General features: G+C 43.9%; 1 protein-coding gene across 9 annotated transcripts in view; it reads left to right on the top strand.

Moving 5' to 3' along the window:
* LOC146804998 (arylsulfatase D-like) overlaps positions 1–18,295 on the top strand; it is a 480,817-nt gene that overhangs the window by 368,813 nt on the left and 93,709 nt on the right. For 7 of the 9 annotated variants that reach the window (XR_014967772.1, XM_085622134.1, XM_085622140.1 and 4 more), the window contains exon 8: positions 2,463–2,597. The exons of the other annotated variants lie outside the window; for them this stretch is intronic. Coding sequence is in view for 6 of the 7 variants with exons in the window: in XM_085622134.1 (XP_085478260.1) it covers positions 2,463–2,597 (135 nt within the window). In the remaining variant the exon portion in view is untranslated. The remainder of the gene's footprint in view (positions 1–2,462; positions 2,598–18,295) is intronic. 9 annotated transcript variants of the gene reach the window in all.

Below are 18,295 nucleotides of genomic sequence, written 5' to 3'. Positions count from 1 at the left end.
TAGTGGGCTTTCTGCCCCCCGGGGGCAGATTGGGGGCTATTGCTCCCATTTGCTCCCAAGGGGGGCAGAAAGACTGGTGTGCCCAAAACACACTGGGGGAGCAAAGGCCCTTGCCCAAGGGTCCGCTTCCCCCTCCCTGGTGCAAGTTGATGGATCCCTGCTTGGGGAGTGCCCTACTGGGATGATCCGCAATCAGGGATCCACTAGGAAAGAGTACCATGGGAAAGGGGAGATTCTCCCCTTTCTAACGACTCCTCTCCCATCTTTTTCGATGCTCGGGGGACTGAGAAAGCCCCACAAGCACCAAAACTGAAACTAAGTTTCAGTTCCGATTTCGTTGTAATGACGATTGCGCGCCATTCGTCATTACAGTGAATTACAAAAATGGGCCTGGGAAAGCTCTTCCCTACCTCCCCAGGAAAAAAAAAAAAGGAAATCCCTCTGTTGTCTGCAGCAGAGGGATTTCCTGAGCATGTGCTCATGACGGAATGGTTCCGTCATGAGCACACTAGAACTTGTGCTCATGAAGGAACCGTTCCGTCGTGAGCATGGAAGGGGTTAAATTGTTAGACAGGGAAATGAATAGAATTACCTGCTGCTATTACAAAAGATTTATTGCGTAGAAGAAGACTAATTTTTCACAAAAAGTGTGGGAGGAACTACATGAGACCCTTAGTGAGCAGGTTCTTAAGTGTCTTGGAACCTTGTGATTTTGGGGAACAGAATTCTTCTATACAATGACACAGACACGACATCTGAGTTCTATACCTCCACCTAATCAAGATACCCTAAATACATTTCAATCTGTTACTTTGTAGAAAATCAAATAGGCACTTGCTGGTATTGAAAAGAATACCTACAGCCAAATTAGCCCTAGCAAACCTTTATATTAATGATATTTGGCCAATTTGTGCATTTCAAGTGCCAAATATTATACTTAGGTCTGAATACATATCAAACTTTTGGAGGAGGGTTGAAATTATTCTTACTAGCCAAATAAGGTGCAGATAATTACCTGGCTAATATCCATTGATACATTGATTCTTCATATGTTCTATAACTGGGATAGTACACATACTAATTTGATGAAAACTCAGGCCACATTTCAAAAATACTAATAGGTAAAGATGCCTTCAATGTGTTTCATTAGTTACTTTTAGTCACTTTTGTTTTAAAATAATAACTTGTGCATTAAGCCCCAATTGGTAGCTAACCATTGAACAATCAATACATCAATGAGGTTATTCAAAACATAATTATTCAATAGCATGAAATTCATAAACACGGGTATATCTTTTTTTCATAGATACACAATTTTTTTATGTAAACAGAATTAAGAAGGGTACATTCAAATACAACAAAACATCATGATGTTAGGATCCAAACAAAAACTGAAAAATCAATCTATTTAACTAATATTCTAGTGTCACGTGTTTTTGTTTAGTAAACAAATATGGAGTTTAAAAACATTTCTCACAATTTTTTAAAAACACACATTTTGGGAGGGGGTATGTGCATATTATACTCTCATCAATACTTAATATATAACAAGATATAAGAAAAAAATCCAAACAAAGAGATAGATTCCATTAATTAATCTAGCAATTATTTTATGTCAATAATCAATTCTATTGGTCGATGCTTTTAGGGGTTCCCAGAATCGCTCTCCTCTCTTCCACCCAGCATGGCCCTTGCATTGATAAAACACATTCTTTATATGAAATGCGGCACTGAAATTAGCTTTCCATTGATGAAATATGAGCACTTCAGCATCAATCTATTTGCTATGCATATCCCTGCAATTACATGAGCTATAAAAACCATTCCCTCATATATGGATCGTATTTTGCCCATAAAATAAAAGCGGAACAAAATCCATTCTTTTTTCCAATTATAAAACTTTAAAAACTGAAGATTTCACCCTGAAACCCTGTGAAACCGAAAAATCAGAGAACATATGTACTAAATCCAAACTGGTACATGAGCAATGTGGACAGTGATCATTTTTCCTACATCCCCATTTATACAATTTTGATGGTGTATGAAACAGGTTTAATAGTGTCTTTTAATGTTGCATCTTAATATTATCAGATATTGGCTGAGCGCAAGAGAGAGGAAAACATACAAAGTGGAAAGAAACAGTAAATGAAAGATGGAAAAAGCTCAACAAAGGGAGAAACCAGGAACATGCAAGAGTGACGTAAAAGAGCAAGGTGTGTCTGGCAGTGGATTAAAGAGGCAAGGGGTGGATTCTAGACTATGCAGCGTGGTGTTCAGTGTATTTATTAGCACTGGCCTTGGACTTCTGAACAGGACTTTTCAAATACCAGAATGCAAAGAAAAAATCACTCCTGGGCATGAAAAACGTGAGAGCTCTAAAAAACCCTTGAAAAATCATAGGTTTATTGCTATCGCTATTTTCAATTGTCACTCACCATTTATAACTAATGTTTCAATTTCAGGCAAAATTATTGATGCAATTGAAAAAGGAGGTTTGCAGAACAACACACTGACCTATTTTACTTCTGACCATGGGGGGTTCTTGGAAATGCAAGATGAAAATACCCAGTTGGGTGGCTGGAATGGAATATTCAAAGGTAAGAAGCAAATGTGTGGGAAAATATATCTGTAAGGAGTCAGAAACTGCAGAGATTCTTAAGTGGTGGGATCAGTGTTTATAATCATCCATACCATCATCCATATTTGTAAAGGGCATATCACCCCTTAAGGATTCAAGGTGCTGGGGGCCATCAGGGAGATTAAGGGAGCTATTGCCCAGAGTCACATGATGCTTAGCTGAGCAGCTTGCGACGAAGGGGATCGAACCATGATCTCAGCGCTCCAGAGTCAACGATTCTAGACGCTATGCCACACCTCTAAGAAAGTTGTTCTGCATATGATATTGCTAAATTTGTGTCAATAACAAAAAGTACTAGTGAAGAGTGTGTTTCTTTATTTTCTTCAATTGTAACACACTCATTTTAAAAAAAAAGGTATTTTTTGACACAAGTTTTGTATTTACTGTGTTGAAAGACACACACATTGTAAAACATCCAGTCACAGAAAAGTAGGGCCAGATTTACCATTCTTTCATGCAATGCGGCAAGACAACATGATGCACTGCGTTAAAGAGAGAGGGCAGGAATGCCCATATCTATCAAGATATGGTGCATTCCTGCTCTCTGCCTGCACTGGCGCAGAATCTGCTGCATCCCACCAATGCAGACACTCTTGTGTCATAGTGCAAGGGTGCCTGCCATGCAGTCAGGATTGCTTTTTTGCAGGGTGGGACACGACACATTCATGCACAAAAACAATCCTTAAAGGCATTTTCATCTTTCTAAGTGTGCTGCAAAGGAAATAGCGAGGAGCAAAACAAGATATTTTTCCTTGTTGTGCCTCCCCTGTAAAGGTGTAGCATCTTGACACATTCTGAGCATTGGTATATCTGGGAATGAGCCAACATCCATGGGTAGATGCTCCACCCATGGAACGCCTTTCCATGGCAGAGTAACCCAAGGCAGCAACTTGCACTTCCTGGCGTTACTCCAGATTTACCATGCAACGCAGGGTCACACAAGGTGGGCTTGCATGGCTTTGTGAATCTAACTTAAGTATTATGTTGCCCTTGCGACACCATAAGTGACACAAGGGCAACGCAACATCATGAGAAATCTGTCCCTCAGTTTTTTTTAGAAAACTCCTACATACCTTGTGTATGAACGGTTAAGCAACCTCTTACAATTTCAAATACCATCTGAGTTGTGCTCTATGAATACTGTTAATTACTGAATAACTATATAAAACACAAAGTACTGCTGTCAGGAAAAAACAATCAGTTTTTGCCATTCCTCATGTTATATTTAGCGGCAGCTCCTCCATTAAGATTGATGAGCTTCGCCCCATTGATTTTTCAGTGCCGAGCTAGGGCAGGGTGTGGCTGTTCTGACAGATGCAAAAAAAATAATTGATGGACAGAATGCAGAAACATTTCGTACATTCACCCCAGTAGAGAGATCTGGGTCTAAATCCATAGTTTTTCTTTCCCCATGCCAGTTTGAACCCAGCCATAAGCAAATCAGTCTTGACCCAGCACCCAATGAGAACAGTCCAGCCCAAACTGCCAGGCCAGGTCATCCCTGGACTGGAAAAAAGCATCATAGGACCGGTTTCGGGGTTTCAACCCTCATCAGCCAGGATAGCTTGACTCCAGTGGCATGGAGAGCACGGGACCCTCGTCTGAGCATACCCGTTCCACTACGGGTGACAAATGCCCACCCCCAGGACATTGCAGTTTGCTATGGCATGGGGGAGCACTTCTCCCACCATGTTATAGCAAACACTGCTTCTCTTCATGGAAGCAGGAAAACTGCTCTTGCTTCCATGAAGCTAAGTAGAATTGCTTTCTGGCAAAGGGAGCTGCATGTCAGCAGCTCCCTCTGCCCCAAAGCAATGCCGGCTCCCCCAGGAGGCAGGGAGCCGGTAAGGACCGCGGGGGCATTGGGGCTCCAATGCGGTCCCCAACGTGACGCAAAGCCCTGGGGGATGGGGTCCTCAGGGGCTAAAATGGCCTGGGGGGGGGGGCCAAGTGGCCTACCTCCAAAGTCTTGTTTTCATAAATAAAAAAAACATAAAGCCTGACTCCAGGAGATGGGGTCCCCGGTGCCAAATTTGGCCTCAAGAGGGAGGGCACGCAGCGCCATGACAAAAATGTTGTTAAACAAAGGCTGGGCAGGCCCCGGGTATGGGGTCCTGGGGGCAAAACTGACCCATGGAAGGGGGCACATGGCCCCCCTCCCTTTAAAACATTTTTTCAAATTATAATAAAAAGGCCAGACCCCGGGGAATTGTGTCCCCGTGGCCATAATTGGCCTCAGGAGGGGGGCCACACTTCCCTCCCCTTTAAAAAAAATGGCTCAGGCCCCAGAGGATGGGGTCCGTGGGCCCAAAAGGGTCAAGGGAAGGAAGGGTTACCCAGTCCCCTTCCCAAAATATAAAAGAAGAAACCGGGAACTCGCCGGAGGCCCCGCCCTGACCCTGCATGACTTTCCAAACACCCTTCCTGATGCGCTCTGAGGGGTAATAAGTCCCCTTCGATCCTAAGGGTCCTTTGGGACAAACTAGCCCACCAGTTACCTCCAGTAAGCCCCACACAATGGGATTGCTGAGAGGTGGTCCTAGCCATGGCCCTTTTTATAACACTCTGCAAACCCGCCTCTTGTCGCACTGCTGGTGGGGTGATGAGGTCCCCTTGTGTCCTGAGGAGACAAGGGGACTGGTTGGAGGATGAAGTCCACTTTAGTCCTGAGGGACTTTGGGGGCCAAGAAGCCCTTCTGGTACCTCCTGTAAGTCCTATGCAACAGAATTCCAGAGCGCTGGTCAGAGGCCCAACCCCCTTTCTCCACCCCTCTGCAAATGTGAGTACTAGATAAAGAAGCATTTGTAATGTAATATGTCTTGCATTTTGGAGAGTTAGAGCTATTTGCATTGTAAATATAAAGGTTTTTTACTAATGTTTTTTTGGAGTGGAGTGGTAGTACGTTGTGTGTAGTTGTATTATGTGATATCTTGTGCAGTGAAATTATGTGGAGAGAAAGTATGTGGTATTTAGTATATAGACATTATGTAGAGTGGGATTATGTGTTATGGAGAGTAATTATGTGGTATGGTGGGAAACAACCTTTAAAACACAGTCATTACAATGCACTACCCTTACAATGCAGTCATTACAACGCAACATCCTTTCCATCGAATGCCATTACAATGCAGCCATTACAACACATGTCACTACAATGCATGTCATTACAATGCATGTCACTACAGCGCATGCCATTACAACGCCTTATAAGGTAAGTAATGGGGAATAGTAATTTTTAACCCTACACTATCCAACACTTACCCTACTGCTGCACTCACTGGAGTGGGAATAGTATTTTTTTACCCCTACACTATCCAACACTTATCCTACTGTTGCACTCACTGCAGTGGGAATAGTAATTGTTACCCCTACACTTTCCAACACTTACCCTACTCTTGCACTCACTGGAGTGGAAATAGTAATTTTTACCCCTACACTATGCCCTCAAAGTAATATGCATTGTAATGGTATGCGTTGTAGTGACATGCGTTGTAAATGTATTGTCTCAAAATGCGTTTTGATGGCATGCGTTGTAAAATCATGCGTTGTAATGGATTTTGTGATGTAAAAACTGCGTTGTAAAGGCATGCGTTGTAAACGTTTGCATTGTAACGTCATACATTCGGTATGGTAGTTTGTGTTGTGGAGTGGTAACCTCAGGTTTAGTTTTCCTCGTTTCCATAGGAGCTAAACTATAAATTCAATGAGACACAAAAAAGGAAGGAACCACTGAGGAGCACTTCTGGACCTAGTCAGATGTATGAGCATGGCCCCTGAAATTTTGCAACTGTTCGGCTGCACACATTTTCACATAATTATAAATTTTCCGCATTTGCCACATAATACATCAACTGCTGCATAATCTGCAGATTTGAAAAAAAAAACTAGTTTCTAGCTCAAATGGATCAATCCTTACCAAAAACGCAGTGATAAGTGTTACAGCATGGTATAAATCCCTTTGCAAAGCTGGAATTGCTAAATGTGGGTGTTAAATTAGTTATAATGGTGTGCAAACCACTCTTGCTTCTTTCTGCACCTCTCTTGCCTCTTTCTGCATTTCTCTTGCTTCTTTCTGCACCTTTCTTCCTTTTTCTGCACTTCTCTTGCCTCTTTCTGTACATCTCTTCTGCGTTCTGCTCCTCCCTTCTTTCTGTACCTCTCTTGCTTCTTTCTGGACCTCTCTTGCCTCTTTCCGTACCCCTCTTCAGTCTTTCTGAACCTCTCTTGCCTCTTTCTTTACATCTATTGCTTCTTTCTGCACTTCTCTTGCCTCTCTCTGAACCCTTTTTCCTCTTTCTGTACCTCTCTTGCCTCTTTCTGTACCTCTCTTGCCTCTTTCTGTACTTCTAATGCCTCTTTCTGCACCTTGCTTGCTTCTTTCTGAACTTCTCTTGCTTCTTCCTGCACCTCACTTGCTTCTTTCTGGACCCCTTTTGCCACTTTCTGCACCTCTGTTGCCTCATTCTGTATCTATGTTGTTTCTTTCTGCACTTCTCTTGCTTTTCTGCACCTCTATTGCTTCTTTCTGCACCCCTCTTTCTTCTTTCTGCATCACTCTTCTATCTTTCTGCACCTCTCTTGCCTCTTTCTGCACCACTGTTGCTTCTTTCGGCACATCTCTTGCCTCTTTCTGTATTTCTATTACTTCTTTCTGCACTTCTCTTGCCTCTTACTGCACCTCCGTTGCTTATTTCAGCTCTTCTACCCCCTCTTTCAGCTCTTCTCTTGCCTCTTTCTGCACCCCTCGTGCCTATTTCTGTACCTCTATTGCCTCTTTCTGCACCTTTCTTTGTTCTTTCTGTAACTCTCTTGCCTCTTTCTGTACCCCTGTTCCCTCTTTCTGCATCTCTCTTGCCTGTTTCTGTAACTCTCTTGCCTCTTTCTGCAGTAGTCTTGCCTCCTTCTGCACCTCTGTTGCTTCTTTCTCCACTTGTCTTGCCTCTTTCTGCTTCCTTCTTGCCTGTTTCTGCACCTTCCTTTCCTCTGTCTGCTCCTCTCTTGCCTCTTTCTGCACCTCTCTTGCCTCTTTCTGTACCTCACATCCCTCTTTCTGTACCTCTCTTGCTTTTTACTGTACCTCTCTTGTTTCTTTCTGCAGCTCTCTTATCTCTTTCAACACTTCTCTTGCTTCGTTCTGCACCTCTGTTGCTTTCTTTCAGCACGTATCTTGCCTCTTTTTGCACTTCTATTGCCTGTTCTGTACATATCTTGCCTCTTTATGTACCTCTGTTGTCTCTTTTGTACCTCAGTTGCTTCTTTCTGTACCCTTCTTGCCTCTTTCTGCATCCCTCCTTCCCTCTTTTTGCATCTCCCTTGCCTCTTTCTGCACCACTTTTCCCTCTTCCTGCACCTCTCTTGCCTGTTTCTGTACCTCTCTTGCCTCTGTCTGCACTTCTCTTGCCTCTTTCTGCATTTCTGTTGCTTCTTTCTATACCTCTCAGACACAAGCACATACCCATCCAACAGCCACTCTCACAATCACTCACCTTCACATATAGTCATTTATACAGTCCAACACTCACATATACTGCCTTTCACATATGCAGTTATTCACACATATTCCACTTAGATATCTATTCACTCACCAACACACCTTTACACATACTTACCCACCCATACAGCCCTTCACAGATGCACTGTTGAACCCACACACCCAGTGAATCACCTACTCACACATCCATGAAGGGGAGTCACATCCCCCTACCCACCCACACAGACACTCAGGCACCCATACAGGTACACAGACAACCAATCAAGAACCCATATAGACAGTCATGTAGCTGCTCACTAAGCCATTCAGCCGCTTACACACCAACTGACAATCTGGTACAGACATTCACACAGTTTACTCTCTAACCCATGTATTCAGTAAGACACATTTAATCACTCACTTATGCAGTTAGTCATACACGTACTAAATCATCTATACACCCACTCATTCTTCAATACACCTTGGCATACATATATATAAAACATATTTAAACTTTTCAGATACACACAGTCACTGGATGATGACATCAGTGAGGTCATGAGTGATGTCATTTGAGATGTCATGAGTGATGTCATCAGTGATGTCACTGACCATGTCATGAGTGATGTAATATGTGACGTCATCAGTAGTGCATTGCTGGGGTGTGAGTTATGGTTAGCTCAACTAAGTATAACAGCCACATTTCTCTGGTTTTATATGAGTGAAATGTCCAACTAACTATAACGTCCCTGAATGTATATGCTTTTTTAAATGCAAATTTCTAACTATATTATCCCTGAAACCTATGTTTTTTTCAGTGAATTGCAAAGGTTTTTCAAATGTTAATTTCTAACTATAACGTCCCTGAAACCTATGTTTTTTTCAGTGAATTTCACAGGTTTTTCAAATGCTAATTTCTAACTATAACGTCCCTGAAACCTCTGCTATTTTCTAACTATAATGTCCCTGAAACATATGATTTTGAGTGAATTTCCAAGGTTTTTTTAAATGCTAATTCCTACAATGTCCAAAACACTTTTTAAATTTTTTAAGGTTTTTTAAAATAATGTGATGTTGTATCCTTTTTAAAATATGCATCTACATTTTTTTTAAAGTGAGTTTGTGTACCACACATGTACCAGTAACGGTGGGTATGCGAATCCAAGAATTTTGGTGCCATATTGGTTAATTTGTGCACGATACGCATACTGTATGCAAACAGTGCACTTTCTCATTTTTCTTTTATTAATAATTTTAAATACATGATAGATACTATGAACTTTTCAAATCAATGATATATGCTTTATTCTATGAGTTATAAAGTAATATTTACCTAAATGTTAGGGATGTTAAGTGTCTTATAATAAAGTTATGGAAGCCGCAACGGTCCCGTGCAATGTCACATACGTATTTACAGGGTCACGTGAGGTTTGCAAATCCACCGCAAGTTATTTTGTTTTAAAAGTATATGTATATAACTTTATTATATATGTTATACCTAGAGATTAATATACACAATTGTAAATATTGTATATTTGTAACTGGAATAAAGATATATTATTGTTAAATATGTTTTTCGGGAATCACGTCTGGTGCGCGCCGATTGTGCGTTGGGTGCGCAAATCCCATGTGACTTCAAAAGAAACCATTTCATTGGTTATGAAGCTTTTTATTCTAGAACTTGCAGGATCCCAACCCAAAAGTTTTCATTCTTCCAAGAACATCTACAGAGTCACAGCTCTTGTGTTTTCTGCTCTTTTTTTTTGAATTTTTTGGTGTTTTTATTTTACATCAACAAAAAAATGCTTCTTCAAATCCACCTCAACAGCTTCCTGGAGAAGAAGAAGAATACTTGGAAGAACCTGTGAAACAGAGATACGAGAGCATCATATGGGATTTTCTTTCAAAACCTGCTGGTGAAAAGGTCAACGCACGCAAGCTAACGTGCACTATCTGTGACAAGTGTGGATCTGAAAAAACATACTCGTGTGGCACATCATCGATGCTTAAACACCTGCAGTCAATGCATCCACATCGTTTTGCATGAGAACAACATCGTCATGAGATTTAAAACAAGACTTCACAAGACAATTAAGTTGCAGGGCCTAGCACCTCATCAGGTTCTTCCACAGCTCAAAGAACCCATATGGTACCTGAGTTTGAGCAGCGCTGCATTAAATTCAAAAAAGTTCTTTGCTATAGAGAGCAAGCAGTGGATTCTATTGTGGTTGCTGCAAAAAAACATAATTGTTAAATTTTGTTGTTTTTTTGTTTTTGCAATCACTTCTTAATTGCAAAATGTTTCAAAAAATACAAAAACAATTAAAAGCAAAAAAATGGTTCTTGTTAGAACCACCTATTTAGTTAAAAATAGACAACCTTTTAAGTGTTGTATGAATTGCAGCAAGTGTAATATAAGATGAAGTGCATGGGTAGTGCACGTGTGGTTGCATGAGTGCCTGTGTAGTGCCTGGGTGATTGGAGAAGTGTATGTGTACTGCCTGAGTGATTGCACTAGTGAAGGGAAAGTGCCTGAGTGCATGGAAAAGTGCAAGGGTAGGGCCTGAGTGATTGTTTGAGTGCTTGGAAAGTGCCTGTGTGATTGGAGGAGTGCATGGGTAGTGCCTGGGTGATTTGAGGAGTGCATGAGTAGTGCCTGGGTAATTGTATGAGTGTATGGGTAGTACCTGTGTGATTGGAGGAGTACATGTGTACTACCCAAGTGATTGCATGAGTGCAGGGGTAGTTCCTGAGTTCCTGAGTGCATAGAGGAGTACAGGGGTAGTACCTGAGTGATTGTAGGAGTGAATGGGTAGTGCCTGGGTACATGGAGGAGTGCATGGTAGTGCCTGGGTGATTGTAGGAGTGCATGGGTAGTACGTGGATGATTGCATGAGTACAGGGGTAGTGCCTGCTTGATAGGAGGACTGCTTGGGTAGTGCTTGCATGATTGCATGACTGCAGGTGGACTGCCTGAGTGCATGGGTAGTGCCTGGGTGATTGAAGAAGTGCATGTGTACTGTCCAAGTGATTGCATGATAGCAGGTGTGCTGCCTGAGTGCATGAATTAGTGCATGGGTAGTGCTTGAGTGATTGCATGAGTGTATGGGTAGTGCCTGGGTGCATGGACAAGTGCATGGGTAGTGCATGAGTGATTGGAGGAGTGCATGTGTACTGCCTGAGAGATTGTATGAGTGCAGGAGTAGTGTCTGAGTATATAGATGAGTGCAGGGGTAGTGCCTGTGTGATTGTATTAGTGCATGAGTAGTACCTGGGTGATTGGTGGAGTACATGTGTACTTCCCAATTGATTGCATGAGTGCAGGGGTAGTGCTTGAGTGCATGGATCAGTGCATAGGTAGTGCCAGAGTGATTGCATGAGTGCATGGGTAGTGCCTGGGTGATTGGAGGAGTGCATGGGCAGTACGTGGGTGACTCAATAAGTGCAAGGGTAGTCCCTGTGTAATTGAAGGAGTACATACATAGTGTCTGAGTGATTGTATGAGTGCAGTGGTAGTGCCTGAATGAGTGCATGGGGTTGTGCCTTGGTGTTTATTTGAGTGCATGGGTGATGCCTTGATGATTGGAGGAGTGCAAGAGTACTGCCAAAGTGATTGCATGAGTTCAGGGGTAGTGTCTGAGTGCATGGATGAGTGTATGAGTAGCACCTGAATGATTACATGAGAACATGGGTATTACCTGGATGATTGGAGGAGTACATGTGTAGTGCCTGGGTGATTGGATGAGTGCATGGGCAGTACCTGAGTTATTGCATGAGTGCATGGATAGTGCCTGGGAGATTAGAGGAGTGCATAGGTAATGCCTGGGTGATATGAGGAGGGCATGGGTAGTAACTGGGTGATTCCATGAGTACAGGGGTACTGCCTGAATACATGGATGAGTGCATAGGTAGAGCCTGGACGACTGAAAGAGTGCATGTGTACTGCCCAAGTGATTGTATGACTGCAGGGCTACTGTCTGAGTGCATGGATTAGGGCATAGTTAGTACCTTATTGATTGGATGAGTGTATGGGTAGTGCCAGGGTGCATGTAGGAGTGCATGGGCAGTGCCTGGGTGATAAGAGGAGTGTATGTGTAGTACCTGGGTGATTGGATGAGTGCAGGGGTAGTGCTTACATTTTTTAATGAATGCATAGGTAGTGCCTGGGTGATTGCATGAGTGCAGGAATAGTGACTCAGTGATTGGAGGAGTGCATGGATAATGCTTGACCTAATGATTGAGTGCAACAGTAGTGCTTGAGTGCATAGATAAGTGCATGAGTAGTGTCTAGGTGAATAAATGAGAGGAACAGTAGTGCCTGATTGATTTAGGAGTGCATGGGTATTACCTGGGTAATTTGAAGGGGTACATGGGTAGTGCATGAGTTATTGGAAGAGTCCATGGTAGTGCATGTGTGATTGCAAGAATACAGGGGTAGTGCCTGGGTGATTGAAGGAGTGCATGGGTACTACCAGGGTGATTGCATAATTGTAGGGGTACTGCCTGAGTCAATGAATGATTGCATGGGTAGTACCAGGGTAATTGTAGGAGTGCAAGCGTAGTGCCCGGGTGATTGACTGAGTACAGGAGTAGCACCTAGGTGATTGCAGGAGTGCATAGGTAGTGCCTGGGTGATTGCATGACTGCAGGGGTAGTACCTGGGTGATCAGAAGAGTGCATGGGGAGTGCCTGGGTGATTTTAGGAGTGCATGGATAGTGCCTGTTTGTTTGGAGCAGTGCATGAGTAGTGCCTGGCTGATTACATGAGTGCATGAGTAGTGTCTGGGTTATTGAAGGAAATATTGGTTAGTGTCTGAGTGATTGTATGAGTGCAGGGGTAGTCCCAGGGTGATTGAATGACTGCATACATAGTGCCTCAGTGCATGAATGAGTGCATGGTTAGTGTTTGGGTGATTGGAAGAGTGCAAAGGTAGTGCCTGGGTGATTCAGTGAGTGCCAGGGTAGTCCCTGTGTAATTGGAGTAGTGCATAAGTAGTGCCTGAGTGATTGTATGATTGCAGGAGTAGTGCCTGAGTGCATGGATGAGTGCATGGGTTGTGCCTTGGTGATTGTATGAGTGCATCGGTAGTGCCTAGATGATTGGATGAGTGCATGATTGTTGCCCAAGTGATTGCATGAGTGCAGGGTTTGTGCCTGAGTGATTGGAGAAGTGCATGGATAGTGCCTGGGTGATTCAGTGAGTGCCAGGGTAGTCTCCGTGTAATTGGAGTAGTGCATATGTAGTGCCTGAGTGATTGTATGATTGCAGGAGTAGTGCCTGAGTGCATGGATGAGTGCATGGGTTGTGCCTTGGTGATTGTATGAGTGCATCGGTAGTGCCTAGATGATTGGATGAGTGCATGATTGTTGCCCAAGTGATTGCATGAGTGCAGGGTTTGTACCTGAGTGATTGGAGGAGTGCATGGATAGTGCCTGGGTGATTCAGTGAGTGCCAGGGTAGTCCCTGTGTAATTGGAGTAGTGCATAAGTAGTTCCTGAGTGATTGTATGATTGCAGGAGTAGTGCCTGAGTGCATGGATGAGTGCATGGGTTGTGCCTGGGTGATTGTATGAGTGCATCGGTAATGCCTAGATGATTGGATGAGTGCATGATTGTTGCCCAAGTGATTGCATGAGTGCAGGGTTTGTGCCTGAGTGATTGGAGGAGTGCATGGATAGTGCCTGTGTGATTACATGAGTTCAGAGGTAGTGCCTGAGTGATTGAAGGAGTGAATGGGTGGTGCCTGAGTATATAGATGAGTTCCTGGGTACTGTGTGGGTGAATGGATGAGTGTAACAGTAGTGCTTGAGTGATTGCATCAGTGCATGAGTAGTACCTGGGTGATTGGAGGTGTGTTCAGGTAGTGCCTGAGTGAATGCATGTGTGCGTGGTAGTATGTGGCTGATTACATGAGTTTAGGGGTAGTGGCTGATTGTAGCACTGTATGAGTAGTACATGAGTACATACATGATTGTATAGATAGTATTTAGGGAATAGATGAGTGCATACGTAGTGTCTGAGTTCTTGAATGAATGTATGAGTAGTGCCTGGGTGATTGCATGAGTGTAAGGGTAGTGCCTCAGTGATTTGAGGTGTGCATGGATAATGCTTGGCTGAATGGGTGACTGTAACAGTAGTGCCTGAGTGCATAGATGAGTGCATAAGTAGTGTCTGAGTGAATAAATGAGTGCAACAGTAGTGCCTGAGTGATTTAAGGAGTTCATGGGTAGTGCCTCAGTGACTGCATGAGTGTAAGGGTGGTTCCTGGGTTATTGAATGACTGCATAGGTACTGCTTGCGTGATTGCATGAGTGCAGGAGTAGTACGCGGGTGCATGCACAGTGTTTGGCTTATTGGAAGAGTACATGAGAAGTGGATAGGTGAATGGAAGAGTGCATGCGTAGTGTCTGGATAATTGGAAGAGTGTATGGGTAGTACCTGGGTGATTGCATGAGTGCAGGAGTAGTACCTGGGTGAATGGATGAGTGCATGGGTAGTGCCTAGATGATTGCATGAGTGGAAGGTTAGTCGCTGGGTAATTAGAGGAGTGCAAAGGTACTGCCTAGGTGAATGGATGAGTGTAACAGTACTGCTTGAGTGATTGTATGACTGCAATATAACTGCTTGAGTGATTGGATGAGTGCAAGGGTAGGGCCTGGGTGATTGCATGAGTGCAGGATTAGTGCCTGGGTGATTGGAGGAGTGCATAGGTAGTGCCTGGGTGATTCAATGAGTGCAGGGGTAGTGCCTGGATGATTAGAGAGTGCATGGGTAGTGTCTGGGTGATTTTATGAGTACATGGGTAGTGCCTGGGTTATTGAAGGAGTGCATGGGTAGTGTCTAAGTGATTGCATGAGTACATAGGTAGTGCTTGTGTGATTGTAGGAGTGCCTACATACTGCCTCAGTACATGAATGAGTATATGGATGGTCCCTGGGTGATTGGAGGAGTGCAAGGGTAGTACCTGGGTTATTGCATGAGTGCATGGGTAGTACCTTGGGGATTGAAGGAGTACATAGGTAGTGCCTAGGTGATTGCATGAGTGGGAGGGTAGTGGCTGGGTAATTGGAGAAGTGCTTAGGTACTGCCTTGGTGACTGGATGAGTATAACAGTACTACTTGAGTGTTTGCATGACTGTAATAGAACTGCTTGAGTGATTGGAGGAGTGCAAGGGTAGTCCCTGGGTGATTGTCTGAGTGCAGGAGTAAAACCTGAGTGATTGGAGGAGTGCATGGGTAGTGTCTGGGTGATTGCATTAGTGCATGGGTAGTGTCTGAGTGATATTATGAGTACATTGGTAGTGCCTGTGTGTTTAGAGGAGTGCTTGGGTAGTGACTGAGTGATTACATGAGTGCATGGGTAGTGCCTAGGTTATTGAAGGAGTGCATGGCTAGTGTCTGAGTGATCGCATGAGTGCAGAGGTAGTGCCTGTCTGATTGAAGTAGTGCATACATACTGCTGCAGTGCATGAATGAGTGCATGGGTAGTCCCTGGGTGATTGGAGGACTGCAAGGATAGTGATTGGGTTTTTGCATAAATGCATGGGTAGTACCTGGGTGATTAGAGGAGTACATAAGTAGTGCCTAGGTGATTGCATGAGTGGAAGGGTAGTGGCTGGTTAATTGGAGGAGTGCATAGGTACTGCCTGGGTGAATGGATGAGTGTAACAGTGCTGCTTGAGTGATTGCAATAGAAGTGTTTGAGTGATTGGATGAGTGCATGAGTGCCTCGGTGATTGCATGAGTGTATGGCTTCTGCCTACATAATTGGAGGAGTGTATGTGTACTGCCTGAGTGATTGCAAGAGTGCAAAGGTAGTGCCTGTATACACGGATCAGTGCACAGGTAATGTCTGGCTGTTTACATGAGTGCACGGGTAGTGCCTGGTTGGTTGGATGAGTGCATGGCTAATGCTTGGGTGATTGAAGGAGTGCATGGGTAGTATCCTGGTGATTTAAGGAGAGCATGGGTAGTGACTGTATGATTGGGTGGGTGCAGGGGAAGTGTATCAGGGCATGGATGAGTGCATTAGTACTGTTTGAGAGAATGGATGAGTGCATAGGTAGTGCCTGAGTGATTGCATGAGTGCATGGCTACTGCATTGGTAATTGGAGGAGTGCATGTGTATTGCCTGAGTGATTGCAAGAGTGCAGGGGTAGTGCCTGAGTACATGGATGAATGCATAGGTAGTCTGACTATTTACATGAGTGCATGGGTAGTGCCTGGTTGAGTGGATTAGTGCATGGGTGGTGCTTAGGTGAATGAAGGAGTGCATGGGTAGTGTCTGGGTGATTGAAGGAGTGTGTGGGTAGTGCCTGTGTTATTAGATGAGTGCAGGGGAAGCACCTCAGGAAATGGATAAGTGCATAGTTAGTATTTGAGAGAATGGATGAGTGCATGGGTAGTGGCTGGGTGATTGCATGAGTGCATGACTACTGCTTGGGTGTTTGGAGGAGTGCATGTGTACTCTCTGAGTGATTGCAAGAGTAAAGGAGTAATGTCTGACTGTATGGATGAGTGCATGAGAAGTGCCTGAGTGATTTTATTCGTGCATAGGTAGAAATTTGGTCATTGGAGGACTGCATGTGTACTGCTTGAGTGATTGGATGAGTGCATGGGTAGTACCTGTGAGATTGCATGAGTGCATGCATAGTGCCTTAGTGCATGATGAGTGCATGTGTACTGCCTGGGTGATTGCATGAGTGCATGGGTGGTGTCTGGATGATTGGAGAAGTGCATGAGGACTGCTTGGATGATTGCATGAGTGCATGGCCAGTGCCTCACTGCATGAATGAGTATATAGGTAGTGCCTAACTGTTTATTGAAGGCATGGGTAGTGCTTGGATGATTGCAGGAGTACATGGGTAGTGCCTGGGGGATTGAATGAATGCAGGAGTAGTACCTTAGGGCATGGATGAGTGCATGGGTAGTATTTGACAGATTGCATGATTGCATCGCTACTGCCAGGGTGCTTGGAGGAGTGTATGTGTAATGCCTGAGTAAATGGCAGAATTCAAGAGTAGTGCTTGAGTGCATGGATGAGTATATGGGTAGTGACTGGGTGATTGCATGAGCGCAGGGGTAGTGCCTGACTACATGGATAAGTACATGGAGAGTGTGTGAGTTATTGCATGAGTGCATGGGAAGTGCCTGGGTGTTTGTACTAAGCCTGGGCAAAGCACTACGCTACGCTCGCGTAGTTTGCGAAGTTCGCGCTACTTCGCACTACGCGAATTGCACGTAGCACAGTGCGAACACGCGTAGCGTAGTGTTGCGTAGTGCTGCGGTAATTTTTTGCTTGCTCGTGGTCCTCAACGTCAAGTTGGCGACCGCGAGCAAGCAAAATGACATCCCGGTGAGACTTTTTCCTTGTTCGCGATCAGCAGCATCAAGATGGCGATCGCGAGCATGGAAAATAAACCTCCGGGCGAGATTCCCAACGCGAGGAGGTCAGGTTTCTCATTGGAAGTGGTCGCGTATGCTCGCGACCGCTCGCGATGAGAAACTACCAGTTCGCGTTGAGAAAGCTGCCGCTCGAGTAAAAATCTACTCGAGCAGCAGAAAACTACAGCTCGCACTCTGCAAGATGCCATTTTCAATGATTGCACAGTGCCGGCTGCTTGTCCGCACTGTGCAATCATTGAAAACGACATCTGGCACAGTGCGAACAAGGTACTACGCAGTTCGCGAAGTGCTACGCGTAGCTCGCGTACTGCGAACTGCACTTTGCGTAGCTTCGCGAAGTGCTACTTCGCAAACTACGCCCAGGGTTAGTTTGTACCAGTACATGGGTAGTGCTTGAGTAAATTGAATGGGTATGGGAATAGTACCTGAGTGCATAGATGAGTGCATGGGTAATGTTTGAGGGAAGGGATGAGTGCAGTAAAAGTGACTCTAAACATTATTTCACATTATCATGCATATTACATTATTTCTTCCTAACTTATTTTACTAATGTAGATACAAAACTCAGTGGAACTATTTTATAGTAGTTTAGTTGTAAACTAAATTTAAAATCTTTTCAAACGTGACCATTACCTTCTGTAGAAAAGAAGAAAAACTGTTATCGAATATAATATTATACTTTTAAGAACAAAACATAATTTTAGAATTACATAACATTTTCAGTTTCCCTTTTTTTCGCTGTTTCATGCAAAGGTGTCGGGGGACCCACTTAGTCTTATAT

Source organism: Triturus cristatus, chromosome 8, assembly GCF_964204655.1.
Source record: "Triturus cristatus chromosome 8, aTriCri1.1, whole genome shotgun sequence".
In the NCBI taxonomy this organism is placed as follows: domain Eukaryota; kingdom Metazoa; phylum Chordata; class Amphibia; order Caudata; family Salamandridae; genus Triturus; species Triturus cristatus.
This window is presented reverse-complemented; position numbering and strand designations above follow the sequence as displayed.